The sequence below is a fragment of the Nerophis ophidion genome, linkage group LG12, assembly GCF_033978795.1.
Source record: "Nerophis ophidion isolate RoL-2023_Sa linkage group LG12, RoL_Noph_v1.0, whole genome shotgun sequence".
Taxonomy (NCBI): domain Eukaryota; kingdom Metazoa; phylum Chordata; class Actinopteri; order Syngnathiformes; family Syngnathidae; genus Nerophis; species Nerophis ophidion.
The window spans coordinates 2,302,197-2,327,267 of record NC_084622.1 but is presented as its reverse complement, the minus strand read 5'-3'; the positions used below and the strand labels follow the sequence as shown (position 1 = coordinate 2,327,267).

Sequence of the window (25,071 nt, the reverse complement as noted above, 5' to 3'; positions counted from 1 at the left end):
CGAATGCCTTCTCCAAGTCCACAAAGCACATGTAGACTGGTTGGGCAAACTCCCATGCACCCTCAAGAACCCTGCCGAGAGTATAGAGCTGGTCCACAGTTCCACGACCAGGACGAAAACCACACTGTTCCTCCTGAATCCGAGGTTCGACTATCCGGCGTAGCCTCCTCTCCAGTACACCTGGATAAACCTTACCGGGAAGATTCAAATGCATGAGAATGTTTAATATTTTGAATGTTATTTTCAACACTTTGATTACCAGCGGAATTATTAATTACTTATCGTGTTAAGCAACGTCAGCTAAGATTTATCTGAGAGCCAGATGCAGTCATCAAAAGAGCCACATCTGGCTCGAGAGCCATAGGTTCCCTACCCCTGCACTAACCCCTCTGCCACCGTGAAGCCCGTCTTTGCAGTCTATTCAATTGAATATAGGTTGAAAAGGATTTGCAAATGATTGTATTCTGGTTTTTTTAACGATTCACACAACGTGCCAACTTCACTGGTTTTGGCGTTTTGTAATTTGGTGTTTTTTTGAAGCCAGAAAGTTGTCATCTAATGTAATATAGGTTTTCCTCGTCTGTTATCTGCGTTTTCCCTCCAAAATGAAACAACTGACTAAACATCCTCCAAGTCTGGTGATTCCCTCCGTTTTTTTTTTTGTAGCACATGCAGTTTTATAGTTAGCACACGTTTTATTTGTCGCCCTCAATCATGTGAATGTGCAAAAGTGTCTGCATGAACTACAGCCTCTTGTTTGAGTACTTCATGGACCGTCCATTGAACTGATGAACATTGGAAGACACTAACAATAACATCATTCTGCATTGAGAGAAAGTCAAGCAATATCGAAGTGGAGAAGGGTTTCTAAAGCGAGTGTGACATTGTGTGGAGGTTTCAGTGTGTGTGTGTGTGTGTGTATCAGATAACTAGGCCAGGACAGTGTAAACATCTGCTTCACCCCAGTGGGCTGTTGGCCGCCTGTTGAGAGCCGTGACAGATGGAAAGGGAGCGTGTGGCTCAAACACTTCCCTCTCTGACTGCACTGGCAGTTGTCTTCCCAAAATAGCCTCCCCTCCACTGCCTTATATGTGCAGGCCCGCAGCACGCGCCCGAGGAGGCATCATGTATCTAGGCCACACAATACGAGCCGCAGGCTCATTGTTGCTGCTTACCATCAGGCCCGTCTGCGTCTCAGGGACCAGGCCTCGCCATGCATCTCCACCAGCTCAACCGTGAGTGTCTCCTGCACCTTTTCTCCTTCCTGGACAAGGACAGCCGAAGGAGTTTGTCTCTAACCTGCGAGCGGCTGCGTGAGGTCTTCCTGGACCCCCGCCTGTGGAACCTGCTCCATTTTTGCTCGCCCTCTGAGCTGAGGAGAAACAACTTTGTGCTGGGAGTCTCCTTGCGTTACCTGTCTGTCTGCTGGTACTCCAGCAGGGTCCTGAAGGTGTGCAACATCGAGGACTGGCTGAAGAGCTCCTTTCAGAGGGACATCTGCAGCAAACATGAGGGATTGGTCAGCACCTTTCTGGCTCATGTCTGCCGCATGTGAGTGTGTCACTGGCTTTATCCTATCATTGCACGTTCAGTCCACTACAGAAAATGGACAAATACAATCATGCAACATTCTCAAGGACTGTGACGCCAAACCACTGCGCCATGCAATAACTATGCATTATGCAGGCCACTTCATTAGCAACCTGAGGGTTCCAAGTTCGATCCCATCACAGTCACTGCCGTTGTGTCCTTGGGCCAGACACTGCGGTCTAACTGCAGTTCGAAGATGTAGATCAGGGGTGTCTAACTCATTTTCATTGAGGACCACATCGCAGTAATGGCTGCTTTCTTTTTATATAAATGTACATTATGCATGCGGGTAATAACCTGTGATTAATCAGCCATCCATCCATTTTCTGTCGCTTGTCACTTTCGGGGGGAGGGTGCTGGAGCCTATTTTAGCGGCATTCGGCGGAAGGCGGGGTACACCCTGGATAAGTCGCCATGATTAATCGAAATACATATGCATTTGATTATTCGATTTTTTTTTTTGATGTACAACTTGTTTTAAAATCATAAATAAAAGTGACAAGCAGATATTTAGCTCACACAACTAGTTTTGTAATACATCCATCCATCCATTTTCTGCCGCTTATTCCCGTTCGGGGTCGCGGGGGGCGCTGGCGCCTATCTCAGCTACAATCGGGCGGAAGGTTGGGTACGCCCTGGACAAGTCGCCACCTCATCGTTATATAATAATATCACAAAATAAAAGAACGAATGCATTTAGTAAAATAAAATAAAAGTATTCTATTGAAACCAATTTTTTCCAGGCTTTCGTGGTCCATATAAACTAATGAGGCAGGCCACAACAGACTCCAAGGCCTGTGATGTAGATGATGGGTTTCACTATGTAAAGCGCTTTGAGTCTCTAGAAAAAAGCGCTAAAAAAATATAATTCACTTCACTTCACTTGGACACTGTTATGCCATTTAAGGATTTCCTTTTCAAAGATATACTCTCGCGGCTGTGTTGGAGCCACTGTGGATTGAACTTTCACAGTATCATGTTAGACCCGCTCGACATCCATTGCTTTCGGTCCCCTAGAGGGGGGGGGGGGGGGGGGTTGCCCACATCTGAGGTCCTCTCCAAGGTTTCTCATAGTCAGCATTGTCACTGGCGTCCCACTGGATGTGAATTCTCCCTGCCCACTGGGTGTGAGTTTTCCTTGCCCTTTTGTGGGTTCTTCCGAGGATGTTGTAGTCGTAATGATTTGTGCAGTCCTTTGAGACATTTGTGATTTGGGGCTATATAAATAAACATTGATTGATTGCTTCATTTTAATATGCTGGTAGATCTTGAATACAGATTATCAATGTAGTTGCAGCACTGCTGAGAGTTGTTTCTAATATTTAGGTATCTCAGTTAGATAGGGATGGGTGCTATTGCCTAAAATCTATATTGCAATAAACATTGCAGCCTCTTAGGATAACGATACATGTAATCATATATTATTTGGCATAGAAATGATAATAGAAGCATTTCAAAACCGGTTGCAAAGGCTCCCAGTTAAAGCTGCGGTAACATATTGCATCATTTTCTTTATTTTGTCAAAACTGTTATTAATCTAGTTGCTAATTTACTGTTAATATGTGGTTACTTACTGTTGTATTATAGCTTTTTCTACACTGCTGTTACAATATAATGAGCAATTATTAGTCTGTTGTTTCCATTACTTATTGGTGGTATTGCAAATTTGGTTATCCAATACCAAGTAGTAACAGGGGCAGAATTTGTCATACTGATACTTAAAATGACCTTAAAATGTCTTTAAATTTTCAAAATCATTGAATGATTATTATTTAAATCGTAATTATAATCAGAATATAGTCCGAAGAGGGACACGTGGTAGAAAATGGATACAATCAGACAAAAACACAGGATTGCTAAAGAACTAAAGCAGTGGTTCTCAACCTTTTTTCAGTGATGTACCCCCTGTGAACATTTTTTTAACTCAAGTACCCCCTAATCAGAGCAAAGCATTTTTGGTTGAAAAAAAAAGAGATACAAAAGTAAAATACAGCACTATGTCATCAGTTTCTGATTTATTAAATTGTATAACAGTGCAAAATATTGCTCATTTGTAGTGGTCTTTCTTGAACTATTTGGAAAAAGAGATATAAGAATAACTAAAAACGTGTTGAAAAATAAACGAGTGATTCAATTTTAAATAAAGATTTCAACACATAGAAGAAATCTTCAACTTAAAGTGCCCACTTAGGGGATTGTAATAGAGATCCATCTGGATTCATCAACTTCATTCTAAACATTTCTTCACAAAAAAAATAAATCTTTAACATCAATATTTATGGAACATGTCCACAAAAATGAATATTGCATTGTTGCTGAAATATTATTCAATAAATATATTTGTAAAGGATTTTTGAAATTTAGCTTTTTTTTTTAGAATATTTTAAAAAAATCACGTACCCCTTGGCATGCCTTCAAGTACCCCCAGGGGTACACGTACCCCCATTTGAGGACCACTGAACTAAACATAAGGAAAAACTACCATTGTCTCTTATTTAAACCATTTGGGTCTTCATCTTATAGTCCTCTGTGTCCTGGGACTTTTTTCTGAATTAATACCAAAAACAAGACAAAACTATTTTATGATAATGAAAAATTTTGTTCGGATACCTTTTACTGATACTATACTTGCCTTTGTTTACATTCAAGCGCTCTAGCTTTGCTGTTAGCTATGTTTTCTTGTATCCTCTTAATATGTAGTGTTTAGCTATTCCTTGTCCTCTAGCCCTCCAATGATAAGGTAACTTGTAAAAAAAAAAACGTAATTTATTTGCCACCATGGAGACGAGGATGCTAGATTGCGTTGGAGATACGGTTATTCGCGTGTCACTTTCAAACTTTTAACGGACAAAGCTAGAATGTGTCATCAACACGCAATATCAGGATATGACAATATCATTTAAAGCGCTATCATTTATATCATCTGAATTACGCAACTCTAATAAATCGTAAGTGCCAATCAAAGCAAAATTCAGATTTTTTTCTCAAATACTGTATTTTTCGGACAATAGGGCGCACCGGATTAAAAGTCGTAATGCCGATGAGATGGTTTATTCAGGTCTTTTTTCATACAAAACGTGCACCAGATTATAGGGTGCATTAAAGGGGTCTTTTTTTTTTTCTAAATGTAAAACACTTTCTTGTGGTCTACATAACATGTAAGGGTGGTTATTTGGTCGAAATGTTGCATAGATTATGTTTTACAGATCATCTTCAAGCCGCTTTCTGACAGTCGCTTCAGGATGGATGGTCTTATTTATGTGGCTCACCTTCGGCAGCGTCTTCTCCCCGTCATCTTTGTTGTAGCGGTGTAGCGTGCAAGGACGGGAGTGGAAGACGTGTCTAAAGATGGAGCTAACTGTTTTAATGACAGTCATACTTTACTTCAATAACAGAGCCTCATCCGTGGCTCACTAGTGCAATAACAATGCCGGAAATGTGTCCCGTGAAAAAACGTCCGATTGGAACTCTCTAATAACTAAAGTTCCGTGGGTGAAATATGTAAACTGACAACAGTTTTTAGCGCTTTGATAGCTAGTCTACTGACAGATATAAGTACGAACTTTACGCTACTTTATATTAGAAATGGCAACAGGGGAATATGAATGTCACATAAGAAGGTAGAGAAAAAGAAGAATCTTATGACTACGGTGTCGCCACGGACTACAATTGCGGACATGCACACAATTTCAGGACTTATGCAGATCCCAAAGACAATCAGCAGGTACCAGAAGGTAAGAAAAGTTGCTTTTGCGTAATATTGCGAAACAAAACGCCAGATGATATGTCTTACCTTATACACACACCATAATAATACTCGTCATGGGCGGTCCCTCGAACGAGTATGATGATCCTCTTTGTAGGGGAGTATCCCTTTATGGTGGTTGCCTGTGCCTAACTTTATCGCGGGGAGACTGGTGCACAGACAGTCACCACATGATCCTTGACAGAATCGGGTCAGAGTCCAATGGCATGGAGTCCAACATGACTGGGGACCCTTTTCTGCTGCAGCCTTCCCCCGCCATCGCAGCCATTGTGGTAGTTCTTAAAGGCCTACTGAAAGCCACTACTACCCACCACGCAGTCGGATAGTTTATATATCAATGATGAAATATTAACATTGCAACAGCCTTTTTAGTTTACTAAATTACAATTTTAAATTTCCCGGGAGTTTCATCTTGAAAACGTCGTGTAATGATGACGTGTACGCAAGACGTCACAGGTTTTTAGGAAATATGAGCGCTGCACACACACACAGCTAAAAGTCATCTGCTTTAACGGCATAATTACACAGTATTTTGGAGATCTGTGTTGCTGAATCTTTTGCAATTCGTTCAATTAATATTGGAGAAGTCAAGGTAGAAAGATGTAGGTGGGAAGCTTTAGCCTTTAGCCACACAAACACACGGTGATTCCTTGTTTAAAATTCCTGGAGGTGAAACTTTACTATGGATCAAGCCAACATAGATCCCGACCACATGTCGACCAGCAGGTTTCGGTGAGAAAATTGTGGTTAAAAAGTCAGTTCTTACCGGAGAAAAGCTGAGCTTGTGTCGTCCATACAGCTGTTGTCGACTCCCCTGAGACACTGCGCGTCAACACACCCGTGTAGACACCCTTCCGACTATCAGGTACTATTTAACTCACTAAAACACTAGCAACACAATAGAAAGATAAGGGATTTCCCAGAATTAACCTAGTAAATGTCTCTAAAAACATCGGAATCCGTCCCAATGCAATCACATTTTTATTTTTTACTTATTTTTTTTAATCATTTTTTTTCCCTAGTCCGTCGCTATCAATATCCTCAAACACGAATCTTTCATCCTCGCTCAAATTAATGGGGAAAATGTCGTTTTCTCGGGCCGAATATCACTTTTTGTTGGAGGCTCCCATTAAAAACAATGTGAATATGTGAGGAGCCCTAACATGTGTGACGTCATCATCTGCGACTTCCGGTAGAGGCAGGGCTTTTCTCTAGTTGCAAACTTTATCGTGCATGTTCTCTACTAAATCCTTTCAGCAAAAATATGGCAATATCGCAAAATGATCAAGTATGACACATAGACTGGACCTGCTATCCCCGTTTAAATAAGAACATCTCATTTCAGTAGGCCTTTAAATCTACCTTCTTCCGCCTGCTCCGCCGTTGAGGTCTTCACCGTATCCCTGGCTAGGGGGCAGTCAGGTACTAGGCCTTAGCCAAGGGCCACCTGGGTTAACAGTAGTGAAGGGGTTAACCTCCTAGTTCCCCAAGACCCCACTGCCGGATGCACTTAACGTCATGCCCAGGACACAATAATCCTCGTTTTTTGACACACAGTACAATCCATCAAGCGGTGCGGCTTCATAGCTTACCGAAGTCGTTCTAAAAACATTTGGACAGATATTTGCGCACCATGTGTAATGTTCTATATCCTCAATGGAACATTTAAAATGTTTGTGTTGTTTACTGGCATCATATTGCAGTCACACGCATCTCTTATGTGTGACTGCCATCTACTGGGCACACTTATCTTTACAACAGGGGTGCCCATTACGTCGATCGCAAGCTACCAGTCGACCGCGGGGGGTGTGTCAGTCGATCTCCAGCCAGGCTTTTAAAAAAAATAGACCTAAAAATTAGTGATCATCAATCTTCACCAAGACGTCACTTAAATGACATTCACGGTACCGGAGGGTCTTGTGAGATGACGCTGGCTGCTGCAAGATCATTATTATGAAAATATGACCGAGAGGAAGGCGAGAAACACTTTTTATTTCAACAGACTCTCGCGCCGTACCTTCCGTCAAAACTCTAAAGGCCGACTGCACATTTCCTATCTTCACAATAAAAGCCCTGCTTCATGCTGCCTGCGCTAACTAAATACAGAGTGTCGGAAAACTGGCGTGCACAAGCGATCCCTCAGAAAGCTGGCGTGCACAAGAGACTCTTATTTTGTTAGCGCAGGCAGCATGAAGCAGGGCTTTTATTGTGAAGATAGGAAATGTGCAGTCGGCCTATAGAGTTTTGACGGAAAGGACGGCGCGAAAGTCTGTTGAAATAAAAAGTGTTTGTCGCCTTCCTCTCTGTCATTTTTTCATAATAATGAACTGGCAGCAGCCAGCGTCATCTCACAAGACCCTCGGGTGCCGTGAATGTCAATGAAGTAAGCTACGGAATTTGCCGCCAATGTTTTTCTTGTAAAGTGTATGGAAGCTGGATGAATTAGATGCCAAAAACCAACCACTTTCATGTGGTATTGTACAGAAAGGACAACTTTTTTTCTCCTCCATTTGAAAATGTGGGCGTCATCATCATTACTGTCTGATTCCAATCAATGCAAGTCATCAGAATCAGGTAATACACCAACTTATATTCTTGTCTTTGTGAAAGAAAGACATCTATATGTGTTACACATGCTTGTATTATCATTAAACACATTTAACTTGTTTACAAAAATGTCTCTTTCATAAATAAATAAATATAAATGATATATGTAAATGAGGTGGATCCCCTCGAGTTGGTCAATTGAAAAGTAGCTCGCCTGCAGAAAAATAAATTGCTTCAAGGTCGGTAAGCACAACCAGAACTATGCCGTACAGTGGAAAAATGTGAGAAAATTTAAGGATTTTAAGTGCGCGTTATAGTCCGAAAAATACAGTACTTCATGAATGTCGGTAATATATCAATTGAGGACCGACTTTTTTTAAAAATGTGGTGCAAACTAACATGTCTTCCATTAACACAAACAAGTACTGAAATGGTTAGTCACCGCTTTGTGCTTAAGGTGAATACATGATATATTTGGACTGAAGAGGCCGGCGTGTCGTCGGTGTAATTTTAGCTGCTGCTGGTGACGGGGAAGGAAATCATTATAGGCAGCGTGTGCCTGAGCATTAGCAGGAAAACAGTGCGACACTTGTGAGGGACACGAGTGAAAATAACAGACGTGTAATTATCTTTTCGTGAACGATGCGGCAGCAGCTGCATTTGATCGGTCACTGGGAGAAACAAAAAAAAAGCACTTCCTGTCAAAGTGAGAACACACAGGCTGTCCGGCCTGCAGAGGCGTAATGAGCACTTTCATGCACCTCCGGGCAGCCGCAGAGAGGTGATGTGCACGCAGGGACTCCGCAGCTGCAAAGACAAATAAGAAAGAGATCGAGCGAGAGAGAGAGAGAGCCTGAATGACCCTGTGTGGGTTTCCTGTTTGGTGAAATCTGAGAACCCGCACATGAGCTGCGAAACCAGTCCGAGCTGGAAGCGCCTACTTTGTCTGGCCCTTCTATTTTGACGCCTTTGAGCCTATCGCTCATAGCATACTGATAGACCCCTCCCCAAACTGTCCAGAGCTGGGTGCACATGACAAGGAGGGCTGGAGGGCTGGGTGCAGACAGGCCCTGATGGGGGTGGTGGGGGGCCACTCGGAACCGAGCTCCGCCCAGTCTGTGCATGCAGGTGGAGCTTACAATTGGCTCTTTGTTGTTGTCAGAGGAACCAACATGTGCATCTGTCCTTTCCTGCCTGCTTCTCCCCTGCGTGAAGACCTCTCTCAGCGTCTCATGCCTTTTTATGGAAGAAGCTGTGTAGCGTCCACTCCCTCGTCTCCTCGTTTTAATGCATTTTCCAGCGTGATGACCACGACACTGCCTTTGATTAACGTGCAAACAAAGTATCAACACACAGCGTAAGGTGGGTGGTATATGCGGCACTTTGCAGCGTATTAAAATTCCACACAGAGATAAATGGAGGCTTTCTACTACGAACCAGCGGGAACACAAGCATGCCTTGTCCGGGTAGTCCGGAGAGTCTCAGAAGCACACAAAAAGAGGATCCAAAGTACCGTATTTTCCGGACAATAAGGCGCACCTAAAATCATTTTTTTCTTCTCAAGACTAGACAGTGCGCTTTATAACTCGGTGCGCCTAATGTTTGGAATGATTTTGGTTGTGCTTACCGACCTCAAAACTATTTTATTTGGTACATGGTGAAATGATAGTCCGTCACACATAAGAGATACATGTAGACTGCAATATGATGGCAGTCACACACATACTTGCAAACCCTCCCGATTTTCCCGGGAGACTAAAAATCTCCCGGGTCAACCATTTTCCCAAATTTCTCCCGATTTACGGCCAGACAGCAGCATTGGGGGCGTGCCTTAAAGGCACTGCCTTTGGCGTCCGCTTCTCCTCCATACAAACAGCGTGCCTGCCCAGTCCCATAACATATGTGGCTCATACACACACGTAAGTGAATGCCATGCATACTTGATCAACAGCCTTACAGGTCACACTGAGGGTGGCCGTAAAAACAACTTTAACACTGTTACAAATATGCGGCACACTGTGAACCCACACCAAACACATTTTGGGAGAACATCCGCACCGTAACACAACCTAGACACAACCTAGAACAAATACCCAGAATCCCTTGCAACACTATCTCTTCCGGGACGCTACAATATACACCCCTGCTACCAACTCAACCCCCCGCACCCATCTCCCGAATTCGGAGGTCTCAAGATTGGCAAGTATGGCCACACATAAGAGATATGTGTAGACTGCAATATGCAATATGACTCAAGTAAACAACACCAACATTTTATATGTACCATTAAAAATATAGAACATACACGGTGCCCAAAAATCTATCAAAATGTTTTAGTACGACTTTGGTACTAGATGGATTGTACTATGCTTCAACATACGAGTATTATTATGGTGTGTGTATAAGGTAAGACATTATCTGGCGTTTTGTTATTATCCAAAAGCAACTTTCCTTACATTCTGGTACCTGCTGATCTGTATTTGGGATCTGCATAAGTCCTAAAAAATTGCGCGCATCCACCTTTGTAGTCTGTACGTACCAGCTTCTTCTTTTTCTCTGTTATGGGACATTCACCCTCCGCTATTGCCATTTCTAATATAAGTAGTGTAAAGTTCTTACTAATATCTGCCATGAAAGCGCTAAAACATACTGGTATAGTGAGGTTACATTATTCACCCAAGGAACTTTAGTTATTAAAGAGTTCTGGTGGGACGGTTTTTCATGGGACACATTACCGGCGGATGAGGAGATGCTGCTCGGTGGTTGATTGAAGTAAAGTCTGAATGTCATTAAAACAGTTAGTTCCATTTTTTGACGCTTCTCCCACTCCCGTCCTTGCACGCTACACCGCTACAACAAAGATGACGGGGAGAAGACGCTGCCGAAGGTGAGCCACATAAATAAGACCGCCCACAAAACGGTGCATCCGGAAGCGGCTTGAAGATGATCTGTAAAACATCATCTATGCAACATTTTGATCAAAGAACCACCATTACATGTTATGTAGACTACCAGGAAGTTTTTTTACATTTAGAAAAAAACTAAATAAATATAACTCCTTTAATGTGCACTACTGTGATGAAGTGGCGACTTGTCCAGGGTGTACGCCGCCTTCCGCCCGATTGTAGCTGGGATAGGCACCAGCGCCCCCCGCGACCCCAAAGGGAATAAGCGGTAGAAAATGGATGGATGGATAATGTGCCCTATAATTCGGTGCGCCTCCATCCATCCATTTTCTACCGCTTATTCCCTTTATAATCCACTGCTCCCTACGGTCCGGAAAATACGGTATAAAATGTTGCAAACAAACACTTCCAACCTGAATATGAACTTGTCTGCATAATTTTGAGGAGATAAAATAAGCGTTCAGAAACCAAATAGGATGTTATTGAGGTAATTGTAGTTCTTTTGAGAAATGTCACAAGGCTCACTCAATCAATCAATCAATGTTTATTTATATAGCCCCAAATCACAAATGTCTCAAAGGACTGCACAAATCATTACGACTACAACATCCTCGGAAGAACCCACAAAAGGGCAAGGAAAACTCACACCCAGTGGGCAGGGAGAATTCACATTCAGTGGGACGCCAGTGACAATGCTGACTATGAGAAACCTTGGAGAGGACCTCAGATGTGGGCAACCCCCCCCCCTCTAGGGGACCGAAAGCAATGGATGTCGAGCGGGTCTAACATGATACTGTGAAAGTTCAATCCATAGTGGCTCCAAGACAGCAGTGAGAGTCCCGTCCACAGGAAACCATCTCAAGCGGATCAGCAGCGTAGAGATGTCCCCAACCGATACAGGCGAGCGGTCCATCCTGGGTCCCGACGAGCGGTCCATCCTGGGTCTCGACTCTGGACAGTCAGTACTTCATCCATGGTCATCGGACCGGACCCCCTCCACAAGGGAGGGGGGGACATAGGAGAAAGAAAAGAAGCGGCAGATCAACTGGTCTAAAAAGGAGGTCTATTTAAAGGCTAGAGTATACAGATGAGTTTTAAGATGAGACTTAAATGCTTCTACAGTGCACAGTGTGCAATTATTATTTGATTCATAGCAGCCTGAACACGTCTTCCACGGAAAGAAAAAATAAAGAGGGGATAATCTTATTTCTATAATAAAGCTCCCTTCGCTGTCCAAAAATATCCACGAGAATTAGAATGTGACCTCTGTCCTTAGAGCGAACCAGGCCACCATTCCTCAGATCCCCTCCAACACGCGAGGAGCAGTAACAACATGTGCTCCCACTGTATGACCCCTGACCTTAGTGTCACATATGTACCAGACGCCCTGCAAAGTCAGCAAGGGTCCTTCATCTGACCGATAGGAATCGTCCCAAAAAGTGTGAAAAACATGTGACTGCTTCGACACTGTAAACAAAAACGTGGGGAGATATTTTGGACACGTGTGGATTTTTATCACCTCAGCGAGCATTTTGTTTAAAATCAATAGGATTGTTTATCTTCTCAAGAACTAATACTATTGACTGAGGGAAAGCTCGGGCAAAAAATTATTGACCCTAACTTTGACCTTTGCTCCTAGGTGTCAAAGTCAAGGCCAGCGGGCCCACGAATGAATTATCTATGGCCCCCGGGATGATCAGTATCAGAATCGGCCCGCAGGCCACAGCCGCCTGCTGCTATTCTTGCGCGCACCAGTACTCCATCAGTGTTGGGGCTAGGACTTTTCAAAACGGGGCCCCACGGTACATTTTTGAGGTCACACTTTTTTGTAACCCTTTTGAAAACAAATGATAAATGTCATATATATATATATATATATATATTCATCCATTTTCTACCGCTTATTATTCCCTTTTGGGGTCGCGGGGGGCGCTGGCGCCTATCTCAGCTACAATCGGGCGGAAGGCGGGGTACACCCTGGACAAGTCGCCCCCTCATCGCAGGGCCAACACAGATAGACAGACAACATTCACACTCACATTCACACACTAGGGCCAATTTAGTGTTGCCAATCAACCTATCCCCAGGTGCATGTCTTTGGAAGTGGGAGGAAGCCGGAGTACCCGGAGGGAACCCACGCATTCACGGGGAGAACATGCAAACTCCACACAGAAAGATCCCGAGCCTGGATTTGAACCCAGGACTGCAGGAACTTCTTATTGTGAGGCAGACGCACTAACCCCTCTGCCACCGTGAAGCCCATATATATATATATATATATATATATTGCAAATATGTGCTACACTGTGAACCCACACCAAACAAGAATGACAAACACATTTTGGGAGAACATCCGCATCGTAACACAACATAAACACAAGAGAACAAATACCCAGAGTCCCATGCAGCCCTAACTCTTCCGGGCTACAATATATACCCCCCCCCCCACCCCCAACCCCGCCCACCTCAACCGATACACGGAGGTAGGTGGGTGTATAATGTAGCCCGGAAGAGTTAGGGATGCATGGGATTCTGGGTATTTTTTCTGTCATGTTTATGTTGTGTTACAGTGCGGATGTTCTCCCGAAATGTGTTTGCCATTCTTGTTTGGTGTTGATTCACAGTCTGGCGCATATTAGTAAGAGTGTTAAAGCGGTTTATATCACAACCCTCAGTGTAACCTGTATGGCTTTTGAACAAGTATGCCTTGCAGTCGCTTAAGCGCTGGGTCAGCGGCCACACACTAGATGTGGCCGGCCGGACAGCACTCAGATAGCAAAGTATTAAAGCGGACGCGAAATTCAGTGCCCCTCCCAAAAATCTCCCGGGGCAACCATTCTCCCGAATTTCTCCAGATTCCCACCCGGACAACCATATTGGGGGAGTGCCTTAAAGGCACTGCTCTTAGCGTCCTCTACAACCTGTCGTGACATCCACTTTTCCTCCATTCAAACAGCGTGCTGGCCCAGTCACAAAGTATATGCGGCTTAGATATACAGATACGTGAATGCAAGCATACTTGATCAACAGCCATATAGGTCACAATGAAGGTGGCAGTATAAACAACTTTAACACTGTTACAAATATGTGCCACACTGTAAACCCACACCAAACAAGAATGACAAACACATTTCGGGAGAACATCTTCACCATAAAACAACATAAACACTACAGAACAAATACCCAGAACCCCTAGCAGCACTAACTCCTCCGAGACGCTATAATATACACCCCCGCTACCACCAAACCCCAGCCCCCCAACCCCGCCCACCTGAACACCCCTCCCCATAGTACAGTACATATCACAATTGACCACTAAATGATAACACCCGAATAAGTTTTTCAACTTGTCGGGGTCCACGTTAACCAATTCTTGGTATAAATATATACTATCAGCATACTACAGTCATCACACAGGTTAGTCATCAGAGTATATACAGTGGGGCAAAAAAGTACTTAGTCAGCCATCGATTGTGCAAGTTCTCCCACTTAAAATGATGACAGAGGTCTTTAATTTCCATCATAGGTACACTTCAACTGTGAGAGACAGAATGTGAAATAAAAATCCAGGAATTCACATTGTAGGAATTTAAAAAATATATATTTGTAAATGATGGTGGAAAATAAGTATTTGGTCAACCATTCAAAGCTCTCACTGATGGAAGGAGGTTTTGGCTCCAAATCTCACGATACATGGCCCCATTCATTCTTTCCTTAACACGGATCAATCGTCCTGTCCCCGTAGCAGAAAAACAGCCCCAAAGCAGGATGTTTCCACCCCCATGCTTCACAGTAGGTATGGTGTTCTTGGGATCAACTCAGTATTCTTCTTCCAAACATGATGAGTTGAGTTTGTACCAAAAAGTTCTATTTTGGTTTCATCTGACCACATGACATTCTCCCAATCCTCTGCTGTATCATCCATGTATCCATTTTGGTATAAACTCAAGTCTTGGTGTTTGGAGGAAGAAGAATACTTAGTTGCATCTCAAGAACACCATACCTACTGTGAAGCATGGGGGTGGAAACATCATGCTTTGGGGCTGTTTTTCTGCTAAGGGGACAGGACGATTGATCCGTGTTAGGGAAAAAATTAATGGGGCCATGTATCGTGAGATTTTGAGCCAAAACCTCCTTCCATCAGTGAGAGCTTTGAATGGTTGACCAAATACTTATTTTCTAACATAATTTACAAATAAATTCTTTAAAATTCCTACAATGTGAATTCCTGGATTTTTTTTCCCACATTCTGTCTCTCACAGTTGAAGTGTACCTATGATGAAAATGACAGACCTCTGTCATCATTTTAAGTGGGAGAACTTGCACAATCGCTGGCTGACTAAATACTTTTTTGCCCCACCGTATATGCATGAGTGTATGTATGTACAGTATGTGTATGATTGTACAGTGAATGTGTATGTACTGTATTTGTGTCACTTTAATGATCCGAATTAGAGAGGAACATAAAAGTATGCACATTGAAAAAAAACAGGGAGTCGTCACGAGAGAGAGAGTGTTATGTCACTTTTTATCTCTCGCCTTCATGTAACAGTCAGCAGGGGGGAATCTCCCTTAGTGGGCGGTTTTATTCATTTGTTTCAATAAAGGACTAAAAAGTGATCACGCCACATGTGCGTGTGCACGTGGCACGCAAGAAGGTTACTGGGGCAGCGCCCGCCACCCTCCACTGGAATATGTTTGGCTCACATGTGGCAAAGCGGTGAGATTATGTAAGTCTTTATGTAAGCTGCAATAGCGGACATGAGCGACATGCCTCTGCCAGCGGCGTGCCTCTTGTCCGCGCCGCGCTGCCACCGCCAAATATGCGTGGCGATAAAATGAGCCCTCGGCCAAGTTGTAATTCATCAAACATCCTGTTCTTGTGCGGCCTGTGAAGATGAAACACGTACATCAGGGGTCAGCAACCTTTTTGAAACCAAAAGCTACTTCTTGGGTACTGACTAATGCGAAGGGCTACCAGTTTGATACACACTTAAATACATTGCCAGAAATAGCCATATTGCTCAATTTACTTTTAATAAATAAATCTATACATGAAAAACTGGGGGATTCGCGGTGGCAGAGGGGTTAGTGCGTCTGCCTCACAATACGAAGGTCCTGCAGTCCTGGGTTCAAATCCAGGCTCGGGATCTTTCTGTGTGGAGTTTGCATGTTCTCCCCGTGAATGCGTGGGTTCCCTCCGGGTACTCCGGCTTCCTCCCACTTCCAAAGACATGCACCTGGGGATAGGCCCCTCCCACTTCCAAAGACATGCACCTGGGGATAGGCCCCTCCCACTTCCAAAGACATGCACCTGGGGATAGGCCCCTCCCACTTCCAAAGACATACACCTGGGGATAGGCCCCTCCCACTTCCAAAGACATGCACCTGGGGATAGGACCCTCCCACTTCCAAAGACATGCACCTGGGGATAGGCCCCTCCCACTTCCAAAGACATACACCTGGGGATAGGCCCCTCCCACTTCCAAAGACATACACCTGGGGATAGGCCCCTCCCACTTCCAAAGACATGCACCTGGGGATAGGCCCCTCCCACTTCCAAAGACATACACCTGGGGATAGGCTACTCCCACTTCCAAAGACATGCACCTAGGGATAGGCCCCTCCCACCTCCATAGACATGCACATGGGGATAGGCCCCTCCCACTTCCAAAGACATACACCTGGGGATAGGCCCCTCCCACTTCCAAAGACATACACCTGGGGATAGGCCCCTCCCACTTCCAAAGACATACACCTGGGGATAGGCCCCTCCCGCTTCCAAAGACATACACCTGGGGATAGGCTCCTCCCACTTCCAAAGACATACACCTGGGGATAGGCTCCTCCCACTTCCAAAGACATGCACCTGGGGATAGGTTGATTGGCAACACTAAATGGTCCCTAGTGTGTGAATGTTGTCTGTCTATCTGTGTTGGCCCTGCGATGAGGTGGCGACTTGTCCAGGGTGTACCCCGCCTTCCGCCCGATTGTAGCTGAGATAGGCGCCAGCGCCCCCCTCGATGGATGAAAAACTGGGTATTTCTGTCTGTCATTCCGTCGTACATTTTTTTTTCCTTTTACGGAAGGTTTTTATGATGAAAAAACACTTAAACGAAAGGTTTAAAAGAGGAGAAAACAGGAAAAAAAATGAAAAATACATCTTGAAACATAGTTTTTCTTCAATTTCGAAATTCAAAATTCAACCGAAAAAAGAAGAGAAAAACTAGCTAATTCGAATCTTTTTGAAAAAATTGAAAAAGGAATTTATGGATCATCATTAGTCATTTTTCCTCATTAAGATTAATTTTAGAATTTTGATGACATGTTTTAAATAGGTTAAAATCCAATCTGCACTTTGTTAGAATATATAACACATTGGACCAAGCTATATTTCTAACAAAGACGAATCATTATTTCTTCTAGATTTTCCAGAACAAAAATTTTAAAAGAAATTCAAAAGACTTTGAAACTAGATTTAAATTTGATTCTAAAGATTTTCTCGATTTGCCAGAATATTTTATTTTATTTTAATCATAATAAGTCTGAAGAAATATTTCACAAATATTCTTCGCCGAAACAGAGGCTAAAATGAAGAAATAAATTAAAATGTATTTATCATTCTTTACTATATAAAAAAAAAAATACTTGAACATTGATTTAAATTGTTAGGAAAGAAGAGGAAGGAATTTAAAAGGTAAAAAGGTGTGTTTAAAAATCCTAAAATCATTTATAAGATTGTATTTTTTCTCTTAAATTGTCTTTTTGAAAGTTGTAAGAAGCAAAGTAAAAAAATACATGAATTTATTCCAACAAGTGAAGACCGAGTCTTTTAAAATATTTTTTTGTATTTTCAAATTCTATTTGAGTTTGGTCTCTCTTACAATTTAAAATGCCGAACAAAGCGAGACCAGCTTGCTAGTAAATAAATAAAATTGAAAAAATAAAGGCAGCTCACTGGTAAGTGCTGCTATTTGAGCTATTTTTAGAACAGGCCAGCGGGCGACTCATCTGGTCCTTACGGGCTACCTTGTGCCACCGCGTTGGTGACCCCTGACATACATTATATTCCCAGAGGGAGGTGGTGGAGCGAGGCCTTTATGGGCGAGCAGATCATATTGCTGCCTTCCTGAGCTTCTCTTTTCATCATGTGTGTCAATACCTTCCTCTCTTTCATGGCGTAAACACGCACACGCTCCAAGCAGCAACTGTTTACTTAAGACTAGTCCCTCTTTACACAAACTAATCCCCTCCCGCTATAAGACGTGCGGCGCGTGCAAGGTGAGTCAGAGCAGTAATTGTGGTGTCTTCACTCTGCAGGTGCCCGAACCTGCTCTCCTTGAAACTGGCTGGCTGCGGTCACATCACAGATCAGGATGTCGTCTCGCTGTTGCAGAGCTGCAGGAAGCTGCGGCGCCTCCAGCTGGAGAACTGCGTCCGCGTCACGGACCGCATCCTGGACGGCTTGGTGGCTCACGGCGCCGCCCTGGAGGAGGTGGAGGTGGACTTCTGCAGGAACATCACACCGGAGGGGCTTAGGTTGGTGCGGGAGAAGAGGCCTGGCATCCGACTGAGCGCGGAGAGGAGCGCCACCATGATACCAGACAGCAAGCCTGAGGAGAAGGTGGCGCTCAGGAGAACCTTGCAGAAACTTCTGCAGTTTTACTGAGAGCAGAGCGCATGTTTTTACAGGAATTTGTTTACAAAAACCCAAAACCAGTGAATACAATGATTCGCAAATCCTATTCAACTTAGTAAGTAATGAAACAGTGAAGGTTACTCGAACGTCTCGTATGCCACATGACCTCTCAAGAGGTTTTCAGAGTGTCATATACCAATGGATAGGTACCAAATTCAGTACTTTTATAGGAACTGACCTAATCCTGTTGGCATTACTCTGTATCGAGTCACGTAAAATTATGCCATGCAAATAATGCATTTCAATACTTTCTGTTGCTCGGTTGCAAACTACACTGCACTTGGCAAGGAAACAATCCATTAGGTCAGGGGTGCCCACACTTTTTCTGCAGGCGAGCTACTTTTCAATTGACCAACTCGAGGGGATCTACCTCATTTATATATATCATTTATATGTATTTATTTATGAAAGAGACATTTTTGTAAACAAGTTAAATGTGTTTAATGAAAATACAAGCATGTGTAACACATATAGATGTCTTTCTTTCACAAAGACAAGAATATAAGTTGGTGTATTACCTGATTCTGATGACTTGCATTGATTGGAATCAGACAGTAATGATGATAACGCCCACATTTTCAAATGGAGGAGAAAAAAAGTTGTCCTTTCTGTACAATACCACATGAAAGTGGTTGGTTTTTGGCATCTAATTCATCCAGCTTCCATACACTTTACAAGAAAAACATTGGCGGCAAATTCCGTAGCTTGCTTGATTGACATTCACGGCACCCGAGGGTCTTGTGAGATGACGCTGGCTGCTGCCAGTTCATTATTATGAAAAAATGACAGAGAGGAAGGCGAGAAACACTTTTTATTTCAACAGACTTTCGTCAAAACTCTAAAGGCCGACTGCACATTTCCTATCTTCACAATAAAAGCCCTGCTTCATGCTGCCTGCGCTAACAAAATAAGAGTCTCGGAAAGCTGGCGTGCACAAGTGATGTGCACGCCAGCTTTCTGAGGGATCGCTTGTGCACGCCAGTTTTCCGAGACTCTGTATTTAGTTAGCGCAGGCAGCATGAAGCAGGGCTTTTATTGTGAAGATAGGAAATGTGCAGTCGGCCTTTAGAGTTTTGACGGAAAGTACGGCGCGAGAGTCTGTTGAAATAAAAAGTGTTTCTCGCCTTCCTCTCGGTCATATTTTCATAATAATGATCTTGCAGCAGCCAGCGTCATCTCACAAGACCCTCCGGTACCGTGAATGTCATTTAAGTGACGTCTTGGTGAAGATTGATGATCACTCATTTTTAGGTCTATTTTTTTAAAAAGCCTGGCTGGAGATCGACTGACACACCCCCCGCGGTCGACTGGTAGCTCGCGATCGACGTAATGGGCACCCCTGCATTAAGTAGTACTCAGCCAAACTGCCTCTGGGTAATGTTGCAATTTTCCTTGCCATTAAAGAAAGTACACCTGATATTAAACAGTGTGACTCCACTTCTCCAAAATGCGCTGGTTTGATGCTAATTCACATTGGCTTTGCCATAGTCATGCTGCTGATTAGCATTAGCAACTTTACAAGCCGATTTCAACACCTCCAAATTTGGTATTTAAAACTACAACTAAGATGACTGTCCAATCAAACAGCTGGTGTGTAATAAGTACGATACTTACTGACTAAACACTAAGAATGGATTAGCATCAAGGGTGTGGACTCGAGTCACATGACTTGGACTCGAGTCAGACTCGAGCCATGAATTTGATGACTTTAGACTTGACTTGACAAAATGTAAAAAGACTTGCAACTCGACTTAGACTTTAACATCAATGACTTGTGACTTGACTTGGACTTGAGCCTTTTGACGTGACATGACTTGCTACTTTCCCCAAAACCCAACGATTAAAAAGTTATTCAGGAGCGCTCCCGTATCTTCCTTTGTGCACGCGTGTCTGTCAGCGTGTGCGCGCTACCTGTCAGTACAACAGCCAATCAAATTACATCCACGTTATTTTCGTCACACAGCATTCAGCCAATCAAATTGCAGGAAAACCAACGAAGAAGATCTCTCAAACAACCCGCCAGTGAGGAAAAATTATGCCAAAAATATTTTCGTTCGGGGATTAAAACTACGACTTGGTCAACAAAAAACAATTTCCAGTATGCAAAGAATGCGGTTCGAAGATTACAGACGGAGACGCAACAACTTCCTAATTCGTTTGACATTTCAAGATGCACAATGAAGGGTAAGTTTTAAATGAAAGCTAACGTTTGTTGGCTGAGTAACGTAACTTTTATTTGTTGTGTAGTTAAATCAGTGAGGCTGTTAACTCACTGCTAACGTTAGAACCATAGACATATTATAAGTAGACGCAGCATCGAGCGCTACTGCCTACTGGCGCAGACGAGACGCGCGGCCGCCATCTTGGAGTGGTGATCCACTCCACTCAGTGCAATTCATTTGGCAGGATCAATGAACTGTCAGCGCATTTAATTCATTTTACCTCACTGAATACCATTCATTTCCACCCGCTTTTTTTGTCATATGTGTAGCTATGATAAAGGACACATGTTTTGGCGTGTTCATAGTTTGCTTAACAGTAATAGAATATCCATCCATCCATCCATCCATCCATCCATCATCTTCCGCTTATCTGAGGTCGGGTCGCGGGGGCAGCAGCCTAAGCAGGGAAGCCCAGACTTCCCTATCTCCAGCCACTTCGTCTAGCTCTTCCCGGGGGATCCCGAGGCGTTCCCAGGCCAGCCGGGAGACATAGTCTTTCCAACGTGTCCTGGGTCTTCCCCGTGGCCTCCTACCAGCTGGACGTGCCCTAAACACATCCCTAGGGAGGCGTTCGGGTGGCATCCTGACCAGATACCCGAACCACCTCATCTGGCTCCTCTCAATGTGGAGGAGCAGCGGCTTTACGTTGAGCTCCTCCCGGATGGCAGAGCTTCTCACCCTATCTCTAAGGGAGAGCCCCGCCACCCGGCGGAGGAAACTCATTTCGGCCGCTTGTACCCGTGATCTTATCCTTTCGGTCATGACCCAAAGCTCATGACCATAGGTGAGGATGGGAACGTAGATCGACCGGTAAATTGAGAGCTTTGCCTTCCGGCTCAGCTCCTTCTTCACCACAACGGGTCGATACAACGTCCGCATTACTGAAGACGCCGCACCGATCCGCCTGTCGATCTCACGATCCACTCTTCCCCCACTCGTGAACAAGACTCCTAGGTACTTGAACTCCTCCACTTGGGGCAGGGTCTCCTCCCCAACCCGGAGATGGCACTCCACCCTTTTCCGGGCGAGAACCATGGACTCGGACTTGGAGGTGCTGATTCTCATTCCGGTTGCTTCACACTCGGCTGCGAACCGATCCAGTGAGAGCTGAAGATCCCGGCCAGATGAAGCCATCAGGACTACATCATCTGCAAAAAGCAGAGACCTAATCCCGTGGCCACCAAACCGGAACCCCTCAACGCCTTGGCTGCGCCTAGAAATTCTGTCCATAAAAGTTATGAACAGAATCGGTGACAAAGGACAGCCTTGGCGGAGTCCAACCTTCACTGGAAACGTGTCCGACTTACTGCCAGCAATGCGGACCAAGCTCTGACACTGATCATACAGGGAGCGGACCGCCACAATAAGACAGTCCGATACCCCATACTCTCTGAGCACTCCCCACAGGACTTCCCGAGGGACACGGTCGAATGCCTTCTCCAAGTCCACAAAGCACATGTAGACTGGTTGGGCAAACTCCCATGCACCCTCAAGAACCCTGCCGAGAGTATAGAGCTGGTCCACAGTTCCACGACCAGTAATAGAATATCATTATATACTATAAGTGACCAGACGTCCGAGATCAAAACTGGGAATAATAATCCCAGAGAAGGGGGAAAAAAGCGGTCAGCTATTTTTAAATTGAAGAAAAAATATGATTAAGTTATATATAGATGTGTATATCCTACATAAACAATGTATGAATACATTAGATATCTATATATCTTATGGACCTATAGACTGTATCTCCGTTTTTGCAGCAACAGAGAGTTTATTCTGTCTTGACACTTTGTATTGATATTTTCTATTACATTCTTCCCTTAAATAATAATGTTTACAGTGATTTTTTTATATGTATTTTTTATGTATGTTGGTTTGGACAAAAGTGTCTGCCAAATACTTAAACATATACAAACACCTGAAAGTCTTTATATGAACTAAAACCACCAATCTGTTTCACTGGATTCAGAATAAAACCAAAGTCTGTCTTACCCAACAAAGTTAGTATTTGAATATTGTTACTTGAAGACTTATTCCTGGTTACAATTAGACTGTTAAGCGAGTATTGTCTTATATTTTGCCTAAAATGAGAATGCATCATAATCAGTGGTGGCTGGTGAATTTTGTTTTAGGTGGGGCTGAAAGTTTGTTAACCAAATACCTGTAGGGGGGTCATCCTCCCCCAGAAGATTTCTTTGTGATTTTCACATACAAATATTGAAGATCTTTGCTCCTTCACAACTCTGTGGTGATATTATTTTCACAAAATACAACCAATAGTACGTTAATGTTAAATCTTACTTATGAAAAGTAAGCCCCAGAATCCTATTTTCAACAGTCCTCTCATTTGAGCAGGAAAACGCTGAACACAAGCCCGACATCTTTGTTTTCTACCTGTCAGTTTAGGCTGCTCGCTGGCACCTTGTCGCCTCTTCAACATGGCGGCCAAATTGCTCGCGTAATAGCAGCCAATGCTGTGTCTACTTATAAGATGTCTATGGTTATAATGTCATTGCAAACACGACAATCTGTTGCGTCCACTGCAGTTCGCTACTTTATTCATACTTTTTGTCAGGTGATTTTTTTTAAGCAGGGTTGCATGAGGTACCTACCCATAACGTTACGTTGGTGAATGCATCACACACAGTAACGCAGCGTTAGACGGTGGTCAGCAGCACTGCATATTTTAGCCACCTACAAAAAGACAGACATAGTCAAATAAAGGTCGGTTAAAATGTATACTATATTAAGAATATGTGTACATATTGCATAGGGCCCTGACATCTAAAAAGTACGACTCTGTTCATTGTTATGTTCATGTATTATGTTTTTCATGTGTACGCACACATAAACACATATAGAATATGAGATGAGATCAATGAGATAAGGTAAGAACAGGATATAAACTGCTGTGGAACTAGTTACAATGCAATATTCCATGGAAATACAATGTTAACACCTTTGTGCAAATAAGTACAGTTGCACTTGTTTTTTTAAAATGTGTTTATTCTGTAAAGGAATGAGTTAAATGTTTAAAATGACGGGTTAATAGTACTATTATGAAGTGCAATGTCAGCACTATTTTTTTCCTGCAGTTTCAAATGCACTTGTTTTAATAAATGCATACAGCGTTTTAAAATCATACACAATCTGTGTAAATATATTAGTCTGGGGTTAAAAGGACTTGAAATGACTCGAAACTCAAAATGCAGGACTTGGGACTTGACTTGAGACTTTCCAGTTTTGACTTTGGACTTCACTCGGGACTTGCCTGTCTTGACTCGAGACTTGACTCGAGACTTGAGGGCAAAGACTTGAGACTTACTTGTGACTTGCAAAACAATGACTTGGTCCCACCTCTGATTAGCATATTCAACTTTATGGCAGAGACTACTTCCTAGCTAAGGCAACACAGGAGTTCAGAGTTGTGTATAAAGAGAGTATGGCCAACTAAACAACAGGCGCCATGACTGCTACCAAGGATGTGTGTGATAGTGTTCTCGTTTTGAAGTTAGTTTTTCTGGCGATATAACACAAAATAAAGCATCTATTATTTTGGCGAAATTGGGACTTTAGTGTGAAGTATGCAGGAATGTACAGTGTGAGTAATTTATTTGCATTTGCGACTAAAAATAGGTTGTGCGAGTATAAAAAATTGGCGCACATGTGCGAATACATATATTAACCCTTTAATTTACATTTAACTCCAAAAATAAATACATTCAAAGTTTATCAAACTGAGTAAAATTTTCATGCATCTGTATAGCATGTTCAAAATAAACTTGAACCACAACCAAATGGACAAGTGATTGGACGGCGTGGCGCAGTGGGAGAGTGGCTGTCCGCAACCCGAGGGTCGCTGGTTCAAATCCCACCTAGTACCAACCTCGTCACGTCCGTTGTGTCCTGAGCAAGACACTTCACCCTTGCTCCTGATGGGTGCTGGTTAGCACCTTGCATGGCAGCTCCCTCCATCAATGTGTGAATGTGTGTGTAAATGTGGAAGTAGTGTCGAAGCGCTTTGAGTACCTTGAAGGTAGAAAAGCGCTATACAAGTACAACCCATTTATCATTTAATTATTTATCATTCACAGATGTGTAAATTACCCATGACTTCGGCACTAATGCACCCCCATACCATCACAGATGCTCGCTTTTGAACTTTGCGCCTATAACAGTCTGGATGGTTTGTTCCCTCTTTGGTCCAGGCAACACGGCGTCCACAGTTTCCAAAAACAATTTGAAACGTGAACTTGTCAGACCTCAGACACTTTTTCACTTTGCATCAGTCCATCTTAGGCACCAGTGAAGCCGGCGGCGTTTCTGGGTGTTGTTGATAAA

The 25,071-nt window shown here is 43.3% G+C and overlaps 1 protein-coding gene across 1 annotated transcript; it reads left to right on the top strand.

Annotated features, from left to right (window-relative positions):
- Positions 1-1,049: 1,049 nt before the first annotated feature.
- On the top strand, positions 1,050-18,977 carry LOC133562882 (F-box and leucine-rich protein 22-like). The gene is made up of 2 exons (XM_061916692.1): positions 1,050-1,551; positions 18,130-18,977. Exons 1-2 carry the CDS (start codon positions 1,214-1,216, stop codon positions 18,476-18,478), a joined length of 687 nt encoding a protein of 228 aa, XP_061772676.1. The 5' UTR covers positions 1,050-1,213; the 3' UTR covers positions 18,479-18,977.
- Positions 18,978-25,071: the final 6,094 nt, after the last annotated feature.

What these genes read in the sequence shown, in the direction of transcription:
- LOC133562882 (XM_061916692.1), top strand. Translation starts at nt 1,214, where the DNA reads ATGCATCTCCACCAGCTCAACCGTGAGTGTCTCCTGCACCTTTTCTCC. An exon ending in CTGGCTCATGTCTGCCGCAT is followed by an intron (nt 1,552 to 18,129) that starts GTGAGTGTGTCA and finishes TTCACTCTGCAG; the next exon opens with GTGCCCGAACCTGCTCTCCT.